This window comes from Bufo gargarizans, chromosome 7 (genome assembly GCF_014858855.1).
Source record: "Bufo gargarizans isolate SCDJY-AF-19 chromosome 7, ASM1485885v1, whole genome shotgun sequence".
Taxonomy (NCBI): Eukaryota; Metazoa; Chordata; class Amphibia; order Anura; family Bufonidae; genus Bufo; species Bufo gargarizans.
In genome coordinates, this window is record NC_058086.1 from 128238385 (window position 1) to 128255247 (window position 16863).

Genomic DNA, 16863 nt, shown 5'->3' on the forward strand with positions numbered 1-16863 from the left:
ACTACTGGCCTATGAAATGCTGTCATTTAGGCTGGTGGACACAGCTTCAAACAGCTCATGTCGCTTGCTGTCCCACAGTATGTTGTTCCCAGCCGGCACTACTTCTCCAAGAGAGCCGTGCCTTCCCTGCACAACCAAGTATCCGATAAAATCCATCTAACCACAGATACGTGGACCAGTAAGCGCGGCGAGGGACGCTATATCTCCCTAACTGCACACTGGGTAAATGTAGTGGCGGCTGGGCCCCAGGCGGAGAGCTGTTTGGCGCACATCCTTCCGCCGCCAAGGATCGCAGGGCAACATTCTTTGCCTCCTGTTGCCTCCTCCTCCTACTCGGCTTCCTCCTCCTCTTCTTCCACCTGCTCATCCAGTCAGCCACACACCTTCACCACCAACTTCAGCACAGCCCGGGGTAAACGTCAGCAGGCCATTCTGAAACTCATGTGTTTGGGGGACAGGCCCCACACCGCACAGGAGTTGTGGCGGGGTATAGAACAACAGACCGACGAGTAGTTGCTGCCGGTGAAGCTGCTGCATAAAGTGCGGGCTGTCTGTTCGCGCTTCCGGCATTCACATCCTGCCGCTGCTCGCCTGTCTGCGCTACAGCGTAACTTAGTCCTTCCCGCTCACAGCCTCATATGCGACGTGCCCACCAGGTGGAACTCCACCTTGCACATGCTGGACAGACTGTGCGAGCAGCAGCAGGCCATAGTGGAGTTTCAGCTGCAGCACGGACCGGTCAGTCGCACTGCGGAACAGCACCACTTCACCACCAATGACTGGGCCTCCATGTGAGACCTGTGTGCCCTGTTGCGCTGTTTCGAGTACTCCACCAACATGGCCAGTGGCGATGACGCCGTTATCAGCGTTACAATACCACTTCTATGTCCCCTTGCGAAAACATTTAGGGCGATGATGGAAGAGGAGGTGGCCCAGGAGGAGGAGGAGGAGGAGGAGGAAGAGGGGTCATTTTTAGGACTTTCAGGCCAGTCTCTTCGAAGTGACTCAGAGGGAGGTTTTTTGCAACAGCAGAGGCCAGGTACAAATGTGGCCACTACTGGAGGACGAGGTGGACGAGGATGAGGAGGAGGTGGAGGTGGAGGAGGAGGATGAGGATGAAGCATGGTCATAGCGGGGTGGCACCCAACGCAGCTCGGGCCCATCACTGGTGCGTGGCTGGGAGGAAACGCAGGACGATGACGATACGCCTCCCACAGAGGACAGCTTGTCCTTACCTTTGGGCAGCCTGGCACACATGAGCGACTACATGCTGCAGTGCCTGCGCAACGACAGCAGAGTTGCCCACATTTTAACGTGTGCGGACTACTGGGTTGCCACCCTGCTGGATCCACGGTACAAAGACAATGTGCCCACCTTACTTCCTGCACTGGATCGTGATAGGAAGATGCGCGAGTACAAGCGCACGTTGGTAGATGCGCTACTGAGAGCATTCCCAAATGTCACAGGGGAACAAGTGGAAGCCCAAGGCGAAGGCAGAGGAGGAGCAAGAGGTCGCCAAGGCAGCTGTGTCACGGCCAGCTCCTCTGAGGGCAGGGTTAGCATGGCAGAGATGTGGAAAAGTTTTGTCAACACGCCACAGCTAACTGCACCACCACCTGATACGCAATGTGTTAGCAGGAGGCAACATTTCACTAACATGGTGGAACAGTACGTGTGCACACCCCTCCACGTACTGACTGATGGTTCGGCCCCATTCAACTTCTGGGTCTTTAAATTGTCCACGTGGCCAGAGCTAGCCTTTTATGCCTTGGAGGTACTGGCCTGCCCAGCGGCCAGCGTTTTGTCTGAACGTGTATTCAGCACGGCAGGGGGCGTCATTGCAGACAAACGCAGCCGCCTGTCTACAGCCAATGTGGACAAGCTGACGTTCATAAAAATGAACCAGGCATGGATCCCACAGGACCTGTCCACCCCTTGTGCAGATTAGACATTAACTACCTCCCCTTAACCATATATTATTGTACTCCAGGGCACTTCCTCATTCAATCCTATTTTTATTTTTATTTTACCATTATATTGCGGGGCAACCCAAAGTTGAATGAACCTCTCCTCTGTCTGGGTGCCGGGGCCTAAATATATGACAATGGACTGTTACAGTGGTGGGTGACGTGAAGCATGATTCTCTGCTATGACATGAAGACTGATTCTCTGCTGACATGAAGCCAGATTCTCTGTTATGGGACCTCTCTCCTCTGCCTGGGCCTAAATATCTGACAATGGACTGTTCCAGTGTTGGGTGACGTAAAGCCTGATTCTCTGCTATGACATGAAGACTGATTCTCTGCTGACATGAAGCCAGATTCTCTGTTATGGGACCTTTCTCCTCTGCCTGGGTGCCTGGGCCTAAATATCTGACAATGGACTGTTCCAGTGTTGGGTGGCGTGAAGCATGATTCTCTGCTATGACATGACTGATTCTCTGCTGACATGAAGCAAGATTCTCTGTTATGGGACCTCTCTCCTCTGCCTGGGTGCCGGGGCCTAAATATATGACAATGGACTGTTCCAGTGGTGGGTGACGTGAAGCCAGATTCTCTGCTATGGGACCTCTCTCCAATTGATATTTGGTTAATTTTTATTTATTTTAATTTTAATTCATTTCCCTATCCACATTTGTTTGCAGGGGATTTACCTACACGTTGCTGCCTTTTGCAGCCCTCTAGCCCTTTCCTGGGTTGTTTTACAGCCTTTTTAGTGCCAAAAAGTTTGGGTCCCCATTGACTTCAATGGGGTTCGGGTTCAGGACGAAGTTCGGGTCGGGTTCGGATCCCGAACCCGAACATTTCCGGGAAGTTCGGCCGAACTTCTCTAACCCGAACATCCAGGTGTTCGCTCAACTCTAGTTATGAATACTTTTTCCATGGTGAAAATGGTGCCTTATTATATATCAGTCAACATTTATTTCATTTTTAGGAGCTGTACAGCACAGCAATCTTTCCAGGTTTTAAATAATAATTACTGAAAATATATATATTTTCAACATAATTTACTTACCACTAATACAAGTAGGAGGCGAAGACCACTTTCCCATGATGCAGATGATTTCATTTAGCCCAGTCATTTCAAAACCATCATTACACTTATACATTACAACACTTCCACTGTGATATGCTGGCTTTCTGGACGCTGAATCCAGTGCTCCAAACAATATAGATGGAGGATCATCACATTCTTGCAAAACTTGATTCAAACAAATAAAAACAGCAACATTTCAATTCCAATTTTGTAACATGAATCTACAGCAGAATATAATATTACCAACCCAGTACTGGACAGGTACACTTCCCTACAATTTGTTATTATTTATCTAAAGAAAACAACATTATTGCAACCAGGTTTTATTATATATTTTTTTCTAATTTGGTGGTGTTTTTGTGACTATCCTTAAAAACAAATCTAGAAATTTTCCAGTTTTCACATAGCTAATAGGACAAAGTAATAAAGTATTGAGGCCCTCAGGTTAAGTTTTTGAAATTCAAGTGAGGTTTATTTCATAATCTCTGTATCATCCATTTGCCCGTGGTATATAAGTCAACACAGTATTTCTGACCAGACGTTTCAGTCATGGTGGACCTTCATCAGTGGTCATGTTATCTGTGTAGTGGGTAGCAGTGTTTTTGGGGCGCTGGATGCAGATAAACGGCATAACAGCCTTGATTGGCACCGGTGACACCCTTGAACGGAGTGCGGTTCATCACTTTACTATAAATAGCCAATAGGACAGACACAACAAGAAAATATTTCCTGATTTCTGCAGCTCACTTGCCGGCTTTGCTGTGTAATAGAAAAGTTTGGAACCGCGCTGCTTTGGACTAAATTCCCCGGTCACTGGTGGATGGCATTGGGCTCCAGCCCTTTTCCTTATCACCCCAACAAGGTCCGGTCTTCCACAGACAGTAGCCTCTATGAGGTTCAAGAGAATAGGCACAATAGTGAAGCACCCTTTAGCAAATGATTTTAAAATGTTTTAATCTACTCACAAGAGTTGTTCAACAAAAAGCATATAACAATTCATTTAAGATCGTCTCGTTCCTGCCCGACCCGGGTTTCGCTGCCTCGCTTCTTCAGGGGCGAACTGCGCATGTGTGCAATAAGGCTCTTTAAATAGCCCAGCTTGTCTTATTACATCAATCAATGCTTATCCGGATCATATCCGGAAATTACACAACACGTTTTCGCATTAAACATCTTCAAAACCTTTGTTCTTATCGAGACATTTACTATATTCAACAGCCTGATCGTAATCCATAACCACTTTTTTCTTATATCACAGCCTCACTTAATGATTACATTTTCCAAAACACACATTTTCCAATAAGCTACTATACATTGTTCTCTCATCTCATAGTCTTATTCATCATCTTCTAATCTCCCTTCTATCCGTCAATATTCATAATGCCGTCATTTAAGCTCCACCCTCTCCTAGGACGTCATTTGAGTCTACCCGATCCCGCCTCCCTCATTACCTCTATCCGATCCCGCCTCCCTCATTACCTCTGTCCACATCACACCGTGACGCCACCCTATCAGGGTGAACCAGCCCCTCGACGTCACTCGAAGGTCCTCAAGAGGCGAAGTGGGGAAGAATCAAATAACGTACCCAGGTCGAGTTATTTTACAATATACACGGTTTCAGATCAAATTCAATGTTTAGCCCACCTGGCTGTAAGGTCCCTAGCTGATAAATCCACTCTACCTCTTTTTTATTTATTTGTGCCAGTGAATCCCCCCTCGCCAATGTGGCTTAACTATCTCAACTCCGGCGAATTTTAAACCGCGTGGATTTTTCTCATGCACAAGTTTGAAATGGGCTGATATGCTATGGGTAATTAGACCTTTTTTGATGTTTCGTAGGTGTTCCTGTATTCTAACCTTAAGTTTCCTTATCGTCCTGCCCACGTACTGGAGCCCACAAGGGCACTCCAGTACGTATATGATGTTCTCATTTTCGCATGAACAATTCCCTCTTATGCGGAATTCCATTCCATTCTTATTGGATACTATGCTGTTACTATTCCTCTGGCATTCTTTTGTATTCCGGTTTTTGCATCCTGTGCAAAATCCACACCAGGTAAATTTTCCTCCCTCTTTAATCGGTTTAATATTTACCGGAGGTATGGCGCTATGTACCAGCTTTGTTTTTAATACTAGCCGCTTTTTTGAAAATAAAGGAGGGGTTGTCTGGTATAATTTTTCCTAAGACGGGATCGTTCTTTAGTGTCCCCCAATTCTTTTTCACCATTTTTTTGATATTATCAGACATGGAGCAATACTTTGTCACAAATGAAAACTTATAGTCCCTATTTTCTTTTTTCACTATTCCTTTTGTGTTTTTATTTTCTTCCCTTTTTTCCTTTTCCACAGTATTTATGCATACGTCCAGATCCGCCTCATCATAGCCCCTTTCAAGGAATCTACTTTTTAATATATCACTCTGTGTTCTATATTCTTCCATTTTTGTGCAATTACGGGCCATCCTCTTGAATTGCCCCTTTGGGATGTTCTTGAGCCAGGGCCCGTAATGGCAGCTTGTCACATCTATGTAGGAGTTAACATCTGTCTCCTTAAAATATGAACTGGTTAGGAATTGGCCGTCTTCTATCCGTATACATAAATCTAGGAAGTTAATTGAACTGTTACTGACTTCCCCCACAAATCTCAAATTCCAGTCGTTGTTATTTAACTGACAGATGAAGGACTCAAGACCTTCTCTCTTTCCTTCCCACACCAGGAGACAGTCATCAATATACCTCCTCCAGAAGGTCAATTTACCTCCTGGGGTATCTGCTCCTAGTGTGGGAAGGATGGTGGTCTCTTCCCATGCCCCCATAAAAATGTTGGCAAAACTTGGGGCGAATTTCGCCCCCATCGCCGTACCGATACACTGTACATAGTGTGAATCAATACACCAAAAATAGTTATGATCAAGGCAATAGCTGAGGCATTCCAGGATAAACATTCCCTGTAATTCTCCCATTTTTGTATCTTTTTTGATCCTATTTCTCACAGCTTCCATCCCTAATTCCTTTGGGATAACAGTATATAAAGATGCCACATCAATTGTGGCCATCCAAGTATTAGTGGTAGGGGGACTTAGGTCTTTAATTAGTTGCAACACAGCCCCGGTATCTTTCAGGTGCGAGGGATTCTCCATCACATATCCCTGTAAATGGAAATCAATATATTCGGTAACCCTGCATGTTAATGAGTTAAGGGCGGAAATTATCGGCCTTCCCGGGGGGTCAGTTAGGTTTTTATGAACCTTTGGCAGATGGTATATCACTGGTACTACCGGAAAGGGAACAGTAAGGTAGTCATATTCTTTTTTATCTAATATCCCCTTTTTGAAACCCTCTCTCAGAATTCCATCAAGGATTTTTTATATTCTTGAGTGGGGTTACTTTTCAGTTTTCTATAAGTTGTTACATCCGATACCAGTCTTGCCATTTCTGCTTCATATTTTTCTTTATTCATTACAACCACCCCCCCCCCCCCCCCCCCTTTGTCGGCCGGCTTAATTATTAAATCTGGATTTTTCTCAAGATCTTTGAGGGCTTTTCTTTCTTTATAACTGAGATTTTGTTTCACCTTATTCATATCCATCTCTTCTAACTCTTTCAACAAGCCTGTTTTAAAGGCCTCCACACATTCGTTGTTCCGATTTTTTGGGAAAAACTTTGATTTTTCTTTCATGTGTGTATGTACAATCCCTTCTTTTTCCTCAACCTGTGTGCCTAATTCTACAGAGTTTTTACTCTGTGGGGCAGGGTTATTGATCCAATATTTGGCCATATTAATTTTCCGAATGAATTTATGAATATCCAGAAATGCCTCAAATTTATTAATTTTCTGGTTAGGGGCATACTTTAAGCCCTTACTCAAAACACTCTTTTCTCCCTCTGTTAAAATATGATCACTTAAATTAAATATCCCTCTCATGTTTCCTTGATCTTTTTGGTTTTTGGGCTCATTCTTCCTTTTTCCCTTTCCCCGTCCTCCTCTGCTAGACTTCTTTTTTGCGGTGTCCTTGTTATCAGATCTTTTATCTCTCCCTCCCTCTGGACCCCTTTTATACTCTGGTGGGGAAAATTCTGTTCATTCTGTTGTTTATAGTTCGATCTATTTCCCTCACTATTGTCACTCTTTTGGTTATCACCATAGTTTCTATCTACCTGGTGTCCTCCTTCATAATTATTCATTCTATAATTCTCCTGTGATCTCCATTTTGATTTTCCTTTATACCCTCCTCCCTGGTACGGCTGTTTATACGGCTGTCTGTATCGATGTCCTCTATATCCATTATTTTGTTCATAATTTCCACTATATTGGTCTCCTCTGTAGCTATGGTCGTAATTACTCCTCTGGTAACCAGCATAGTTTTGCTGGTATATATGGTTCTGCTGGTGCGGATAGTCATTCCCATTCTCAAAATTTGGCTCGAATGCATATGCATTTTCCCTATTAGATTGATATGTATGTTCATAGTTTCTATTATATTGCCCATAGTTCCGCTGTGGTACGTGGTTATTATACTGCTGATTATACTTAAAAGCTCTTTGTCTCCCAACTCCATTTTCTGGTTTCCTAAAACCTTCAGTGTAGTGTCCTTGTTTAGGATTACTAACACTGGGATCATCCACAATTCCCGTTCCTGCACGAATGTACATGGAAGGTTATGCAATACATCATTACCAGTGGCGTACCGCCCATAGAGGCAGACCACGCCACTGCTATGGGGCCCGCGGCACTGGGGGGCCCGTAGCGCAGATAAGGCCCCGCCCACTGATGACCAGCAGCCGGCTATGCGGCTGCTTTTCTCCCCAGGGCCCCCCCCCCATGTTTAGCTGAATCGCCTCCCAGAGGCGCGGCTAAGTCCTAGACACCCGCCCCCCTCCTCAGCGCTGCGCTCTGAAACACCCGATCCTCCTCTCGTCGGCGTCCCAAATCCCGCGCAGGCGCAGTGCCGGCGATTGCCTGCGCCTGCACTCTGATAATACGGCTGAGGGCAACAGCTTCAACATCGTCACTGGGCATGCGCCGAGCCCAGTGACGATGTTGAAGCTGTTGCCCTCAGCCGTATTATCAGAGCGCAGGCGCAGGCAATCGCCGGCACTGCGCCTGCGCGGGATTTGGGACGCCGACGAGAGGAGGATCGGGTGTTTCAGAGCGCAGCGCTGAGGAGGGGGGCGGGTGTCTAGGACTTAGCCGCGCCTCTGGGAGGCGATTCAGCTAAATGAGGCGTTAGTAGTTTTCATATTTAGGCGGGCACGGCACTAATCAGAGGGGCACCGTTCCTGGGCACCGTGGAGAAAGAAAACCGCCCCTCTGGGCTCCAGTCCGGCTTACAGCAAGAATCGATTTTTAGAAGAAAGGACAAGACTGACATGGAAAAGAAGAACACAGATGGAAAAAAGGTACTTTATTAAACATGGATCCATGAGTACCTTTTTTCCATCTGTCTTGTTCTTTGGATTGTGAGTCTTGTCATTTCTTCAAAAAATCGATTCTTATGATATGTAAATGACGCTGTAAGGAGCCCAGAGGGGCGTTATTCTTTCTCCACTGTGCCCAGGAACGCCCCTCTGAAGTGCCGTGCCCGGCTAAATTTGAAAACTAATAACGCCTCCAAGTTCATCTAAATCGCCTCCCAAATCCGATCCTCCTCTCGCTGGCATCCCAAATCCCGCGCAGGCGCAGTGCCGGCGATTGCCTGCGCTATGATAAGATGACTGACGGCACTGCGCCTGCGCGGGATTTGGGATGCCGGCGAGAGGAGGATCGGGGTGTTTGCCGCAGAGCGCGGCACTGAGGAGGGGGGTGTTGAGCACTTAGCCGTGCCTCTGGGAGGCGATTTAGATGAACTTGGAGGTGTTATTAGTTTTCAAACTTAGGCGGGCACGGCACTTCAGAGGGGCGTTCCTGGGCACCGTGGAGAAAGAATAACGCCCCTCTGGGCTCCTTACAGCTTCATTTACATATCATAAGAATCGATTTTTTGAAGACATGACAAGACTCACAATCAAAAGAACAAGACAGATGGAAAACAGGTACTCTGTTAAACATGGATTCATGAAAAAAAAATTGGGGGTAAATTGCTAGTGACAGATTCCCTTTAAGGCTACTTTCACACTTGCGTTCAGAGCGGATCCGTCTGGTGTCTGCACAGACGGATCCGCACCTATAATGCAAACGCTTAGATCCGTTCAGAACGGATCCGTTTGCATTAACATGAACAAAAAAAAAAAACATTTTTTTTTTGTTCATGATAGTGCAAACGGATCCGTTTTGACTTTACATTGAAAGTCAATGGGGGACGGATCCGTTTGAAAATTGAGCCACACTGTGTCAACTTCAAACGGATCCGTCCCCATTGACTTACATTGTAAGTCTGGACGGATCCGTTTGCCTCCGCACGGCCAGGTGGACACCCGAACGCTGCAAGCAGCGTTCAAGTGTCCGCCTGCTGAGCGGAGGACAGACGGAGCCATACTGATGCATTCTGAGCGGATCCGCATCCACTCAGAATGCATTAGGGCTGGACGGATCCGTTCGGTGCCGCTTGTGAGAGCCTTCAAACAGAACTCACAAGCGGAGACCCGAACGCAAGTGTGAAAGTAGCCTAACATGGCACCCCAAATAAGGAGACCTGCAGGCTGCAGCAGATATCCCATGTGACAGGTCACCCCCAGGAAACCCCTAACAGTTTCTGTAGGTCATGTATAAATTTATTTAATGGGGGTGTGGCATGGGAGGAGCAAAGTCAGGAAGTGGGAGGGGCCATGGTGGGTAGTGGGCGGGGTTAAGGGGCCCAATTCAGATTTTTGCTATGGGGCCCAGTGATTCCTATGTACGCCTCTGATCATTACTGTTCGGAAAAATAAGCTGAAAAAAATCAGTAAGGCTATTGATGAATTGCAAGAAGTAATTGAACCAGAAAAAAATGCAAATAGAGAGATCTATGAGAAATGTAGCGTGACGTCGAGGGGCTGGTTCACCCTGATAGGGTGGCGTCACGGTGTGATGTGGATAGAGGTAATGAGGGAGGCGGGATCGGATAGAGGTAATGAGGGAGGCGGGATCGGGTAGACTCAAATGACGTCCTAGGAGAGGGTGGAGCTTAAATGACGGCATTATGAATATTGACGGATAGAAGGGAGATTAGAAGATGATGAATAAGACTATGAGATGAGAGAACAATGTATAGTAGCTTATTGGAAAATGTGTGTTTTGGAAAATGTAATCATTAAGTGAGGCTGTGATATAAGAAAAAAGTGGTTATGGATTACGATCAGGCTGTTGAATATAGTAAATGTCTCGATAAGAACAAAGGTTTTGAAGATGTTTAATGCGAAAACGTGTTGTGTAATTTCCGGATATGATCCGGATAAGCATTGATTGATGTAATAAGACAAGCTGGGCTATTTAAAGAGCCTTATTGCACACATGCGCAGTTCGCCCCTGAAGAAGCGAGGCAGCGAAACCCGGGTCGGGCAGGAACGAGACGATCTTAAATGAATTGTTATATGCTTTTTGTTGAACAACTCTTGTGAGTAGATTAAAACATTTTAAAATCATTTGCTAAAGGGTGCTTCACTATTGTGCCTATTCTCTTGAACCTCATAGAGGCTACTGTCTGTGGAAGACCGGACCTTGTTGGGGTGATAAGGAAAAGGGCTGGAGCCCAATGCCATCCACCAGTGACCGGGGAATTTAGTCCAAAGCAGCGCGGTTCCAAACTTTTCTATTACCTGTATTGAGTGTGAACACGTACCACACTATCCCGGAGCCTGCAGCAGCGCAAGTATTTGCCTTTATTGGAACACAGGACTGACTTTCATTGTGCTTTGTCGGCTTTGCTGTGTAAACTGGGACAGGGTCAGCAGAGGGCAGAGGGACAGCTACAGTATATACCTACTTAACCCTAAAGCTAATCTATTGTTGTTGGATTCCAGTGGTACTTTTAATGGAAATTTGTCTTCACATGAATAGCCTCCATTTCTAAAAGTAAAGTCATCTCATCTGCATGTCTTCTTCTAATCTGACAGAGGAGGAGTTGGAATGCGGTACAAAAATGTGCAGAACAATATATAGATCAAATAAAATATATAGATCAAATAAAATAAAATAAAAACAATAATAATATATACAAAGTTGAAAACAATGTAAAAATTGATATTTTATTTGATCTATATATTTTATTTGATCTATATATTGTTCTGCACATTTTTTGTACCGCATTCGAACTCCTCCTCTATTAGTCCCACAAGCCATCACACCCAGTTGATTGGCGCTATCCCAGGGTCACCTTTGCGGAACATTGGGAGTGTCCACACACCCAATTCCCCCACCCTTTTTTGCTTATCTCCATTGACCTGCAGACCAGTGTGCAGGGTTGACCCTGCATTGTAGCCTCTCCACGCCCTGACCCCTCACAGTTTCCCTCTTCCATCCCCTGGCGCCTCAAGTTACTTTGGGTCCCCTGGACACCTGCTCCATAAGAGCCTTGTAACCCTCTCACTCTCTCTCCTTCTTCTAATCTGACCACTATGACATATTTTTAACACCTTCCCGATGTGTGAAGTGGATGTATATCAGGGGGCGTAGCTATAGGGGGTGCAGGAGAGTGGAGCAGGCTCAGGAGCTGAGCACGCTCTATATACTTTGGGAGACAGCTGTATATTACGACTGACACTCTGCAACGAGCCATTACATGTATATAAAAATGTGCTCCTGACCCTGGGAGCATGGAATGAAAAAAAAAAAGTACAATTCTGATGGCCCTTGATGACACAGTGAATACTATGATGAAAGGCGTAGGTAAAGATGAGGACAGAAATAGACAGCCAGTAATGAGTTGGAGTGAGATAGCCAGTAACAATCTCCTGCTAACATGTACAGGTACTGTTACCTATCCATGCCAGATGGGTGTTCAGACCGGGTCCACTAATCTCTCTATAAAGCTTGTGGGTATCAAGGTAGTGGCAGCTGATACTACATATAACATCTCATGGCTGCTAACTACCTTTCATGTCCCCCAATATGCATAAGAAGCACTTAACATTCATCCCAGTATGTTCACCTAGATATCTACTATTTATTGGCAGCAGTGTATTGCAGTTTAGCTAGAAGTAAAAGACTGGCCTATTTAATAGAAAATTAAGGAGTAAACATTTGCTGGATCTCCCAAGAAATTCAAAAAGGTCAAACAAAAAAGGCTTCATGCTAGGTATAATATTGAGAACTTACGAACACATTGAGGTGGCGATGTCCAACGTCCATTTTTACAAATTACCAATTGGGCACCATAAAGCTGGAACCCAGGTTTGCATTTGATAATTTCTTTGTCTCCGCTGAAGTAGACACTCTTGAGCGTAATCTCATGGGTATTCATCAGTTGTGGTGGTGGCGGGCACTTAACCCTTTCACCGGAATCTGCAACAAGACATTGAATCAATAAATGTCTAAATGAGCAGTGATCACAACTGCCAGATACTGCAATCCATAAGAAACATACACAGAAGAGTCATATGAGGAAGAATTGTGAGATTTGGATTTCAGTCATATGAGGAACAGGGGTAAAATAAACATGATAGGAAAGCTGACAGGCCTAAACCTCAAGGGATTTTAGAAATTAAGACATAACCATCCTTGATAATAGAAAGTGTATATCAGTAGCAATCCCTTAACACCACCAGGGATATTACAGGAATGCTGTCTCTAATTTTGCCATCTCTGGTGTTGTCATTGGCCTATTTGGAAAATTTTCAGAATACTACTTGAAAAAAATGAAGTTCATATTTGTATGGAATTTTGGGTTGCATATTTCTCACACACATATCCACATCCCCACTATTTCTTCACAAGAGGATGTACAATGCATAAGCATTTGTACATCTTTCACAGCATTCAGTACTAAATCAGTATGCTGTGAGCTCCCCCTAGTGGCAAAGAGTTTCATTGCTTAACTCAAGGTATACTCCTTGTTAGGATCCCAGAATTTAATATGGAGGGATCCGCATGGGATTTTGATTATTACAGGTCAATAGGTGAGGTTTTGGCGGGAGATTTTCCCGCCGAAAGTGGTGGTCAGAGTGGCTAAATTTAGCCAGTGTTGCTGGGTGGAGGTCAGGGGTCTGGGATTGGCTAGTTAGGGCACCTATAGAGGATGGTTGCTGGGAAGATTAATTGTTGATGCCCAGCAAGAGTTAGGGCATTGTCACCACGAGACATCTGAGAAGCTCTGAAAGATGCCTTTCAGAACCTCCTCCTTGAGCTTCCTTGTGTTTTGCTTTCATTTTCTCATCTCGTTAGCCTCTCTCAGCTGTCATGTAGTTGCACTGATTGCATCCTTTAAATCCCTTCCCAGACTGCTTCACTTTGCGGTTTATATTCCTTCCTGGAGTGTGTGCATGCTGATCCTACTTCTGAGTCTTCTACAAGATAAGTTTTGTTCATTTATTTGTGTTTTTCTGTTTGCTGGATCCCAGGTGATCCTGACTCCCTCCGTATCTAGTATAGGGAGCCGGTGGTCGTGTCCCCTCACTATTATAGGGTGTTCAGGTGTTATACAGTCAAGGTACGAGGATATGCGATCATCTACCATTGGGATTTTCGCATAGGCTGAGCAGTCAGGGAGAGTGCCAGGTCTGATGCAGGGCTCTCCCTTTTGTTCCTTAGTTTTGGATCCAGTCAGTCGGATATTCATTTTGTGTCTTCTAGTTTCCTGTACACCTTCCGTGACATTATAAACCGCCAAAACCGTCTTAAGCATGAATCCGGTTTCAACCTTGATTGACCGCATGCAGGGTCTTTCACTGGAGGTAGAAGATCTCCGGAAAACTGTCTCTCAGTTTGAGGTGAGCGTTTCTGCTTACGTTCATGGAGTTTGTTCTGAGCCTAAAATCTCGCTTCCGGATACGTTCTGCGGGGGTAGTGAGAATTTTGTTCGTTTTAGAGAGGCTTGCAAACTCCATTTTCGTCTACTTCCCCATTCCTCTGGTGATGAGGAGCGGAGGGTGGGGATCATCATATCACTGCTCAGGGATAACGCTCAGTCCTGGGCCTTTTCGCTGCCGGTGGGGGCACGGCCCCTCCGTTCAGTGGATGAATTATTTTTAGCCCTGGGTCAGATATATAATGATCCGGATCGTATTGCTTTGGCTGAGTCTAGACTACGTCTGTTATGCCAGGGTAAACAATCCGCAGAGATATACTGCTCAGAATTTCGGAGATGGGCAGCTGATACTGGTTGGAATGATGCTGCACTCCAAAGTCAATTTTGCCATGGTCTTTTAGAGGGATTGAAAGATGCATTTGCCTTTCATGAGAGACCTACCTCCTTGGACTCTGCCATGTCTTGGGCAGCTTGTATTGACAGGCGTCTTAGAGAGAGAGGAGAGATCACTCCTCCCTGTCATACTCAGTCCCAGGACAGTGCGGCGGTCTCATTCAGTGCACAGGGGTCTCAGTCGCTCTCAATCCCTTCTGAGCAAGAGCCCATGCAGCTGGGTTTTATTACCTCTGACAATAGAAGATTCAGCCCTCATGGGAAGGTTTGTTTCTTTTGCTGGGGTATAAATCATTTGGCAAATGTTTGTCCCTCTAGGAGATTCAGGCAGTTTTTTTAGAGTAATAAAGTAACAAAAAGGAAAAAATCCTCTAAAAATGTTCCATCTGTTATTATTGGCAAGGTTGATGTGGAAATCGAAGGTTTTCCGTTTGCTTGTAGTTCCCGTTTTGTCCTACCTGCCAGGGTGGCGCTAGAGAGCAAGAACATTTTTTTGTGAGATTTTTGTAGATAGTGGAGCAGCTGTCAATCTTATTGATAGTCAATTTTCTATAACTCATGGTTTCCAGGTATGCACTTTGGGAAAGGATATACCTGTTTTTGCTATTGATTCCGTTCCACTTTCTCAGAAATCATTAAAGGGCATAGTTCACAATATCCGTTTGATTGTGAGTGATGCTCATGTTGAGGATGTGTCATGTTTCGTCCTTAGCGGGTTGCCTACTCCTCTAGTGTTGGGGTTACCCTGGCTCACCAAACATAACCCCACCATTGATTGGCAAGCGAGGCAAATAAATGGTTGGAGTGACTTTTGCAGAGAGAATTGTCTCACGACATCTGTTTCTGAGGTTTCTACTAAGACTGTACCATCTTTTCTCTCAGAATTTTCGGATGTCTTCTCTGAGAGTGGTGTTCAGGACTTGCCCCCGCACAGGGAGTACGATTGCCCTATTAATCTCACCCCAGGCACCAAGCTGCCTAAATCTCGTTTATACAATCTCTCCCAACCTGAAAGGGTCGCTATGCGTGCTTATATCTATGAGAGTCTGAAAAAAGGACACATACGACCCTCGAGTCACCTGTTGCCGCTGGTTTTTTCTTTAAGAAAAAAGATGGTTCTTTAAGACCATGTCTGGATTTCAGGGAGCTGAACAGTATCACAATTCGTGACCCTTATCCGCTTCCTCTGATCCCAGACCTGTTTAACCAGATTGTTGGGGCTAAAGTTTTTTCCAAGTTAGATCTAAGAGGGGCATACAACCTGGTCAGGGTCAGAGAAGGAGACGAATGGAAAACGGCCTTCAATACCCCTGAGGGCCATTTTGAGAATTTGGTTATGCCTTTTGGTTTGATGAATGCTCCAGCCATCTTTCAGCATTTTGTGAACAGCATTTTTTATCATTTAATGGGGAAATTTGTATTAGTGTATCTAGATGACATTTAGATTTGTTCTCCTGATTTCAGAACTCATAAGGAACACTTACGTCAGGTCTTGCTCATCCTGCGGGAGAATAAATTGTACGCTAAACTGGAAACATGTGTGATTGCGGTTCCAGAAATTCAATTTCTGGGGTTTCTTCTCTCCGCTTCTGGTTTTCGCATGGACCCCGAGAAGGTCCGCGCTGTGCTTGAGTGGGAGCTTCCTGAGAATCAGAAGGCGCTGATGCGTTTTTTGGGCTTTGCCAATTATTACAGGAAGTTTATTTTGAATTATTCCTCTGTTGTTAAACCACTCACTGATATGACTAGAAAGGGGGTAGATTTTTCCTCCTGGTCGGTAGAGGCGCGTAAGGCCTTTTCTAATATCAAGGAGAGTTTTGCTTCCACTCCTATCTTGGTACAACCTGATATTTCTCTACCCTTCATAGTTGAGGTTGATGCTTCTGAGGTGGGTGTGGGTGCGGTCTTGTCTCAGGGTCCCTCTCCTGCCAAATGGCGACTGTGTGCCTTTTTCTCGAAGAAACTCTCCTCCGCAGAGAGAAATTACGATGTGGGAGATAGGGAGTTGTTGGCCATCAAGTTGGCTTTTGAGGAATGGTGCCATTGGCTAGAGGGAGCCAGACACCCTATTAACGTGTTTACTGACCATAAGAATCTGGCCTACTTGGAGTCAGCCAAGCATCTGAACCCGAGACAGGCCAGATGGTCTTTGTTCTTTTCCAGGTTTAATTTTGTTGTCACGTTCCGCCCTGGGGTTAAGAATGTGAAGGCGGATGCCCTGTCACGTTGTTTTCCGGGAGGTGGGAATTTTGAAGACCCGGGTCCCATTTTGGCTGAAGGTGTGGTGGTCTCTGCTCTTTATCCTGAATTGGAGGCAGAGGTTCAAGTAGCCCAGTCAGAGGCTCCTGATCTTTGTCCTCCTGGGAGGTTGTTTGTGCCTCTCGCTTTAAGACACAAGATTTTTAAGGAACACCACGATACTGTCCTTGCTGGGCACCTGGGGGCAAGAGCCACAGTGGATCTCATCGCTCGGAGATTCTGGTGGCCGGCACTTCGTAAGTAGGTTGAGGGTTTTGTGGCAGCCTGCGAGACCTGCGCTCGTGCCAATGTCCCTC

General features: G+C 45.4%; 1 protein-coding gene across 4 annotated transcripts in view; it reads right to left on the bottom strand.

Annotated features, from left to right (window-relative positions):
• The window catches only part of LOC122943421 (complement factor H-like), a 115903-nt gene that overhangs the window by 51592 nt on the left and 47448 nt on the right, over positions 1 to 16863 (bottom strand). For all 4 annotated transcript variants that reach the window (XM_044301143.1, XM_044301146.1, XM_044301144.1 and 1 more), the window contains 2 exons: positions 12268 to 12453; positions 3016 to 3201 (listed from right to left, as the gene is read on the bottom strand). In XM_044301143.1, the coding sequence (XP_044157078.1) occupies positions 3016 to 3201; positions 12268 to 12453 (372 nt within the window). The remainder of the gene's footprint in view (positions 1 to 3015; positions 3202 to 12267; positions 12454 to 16863) is intronic.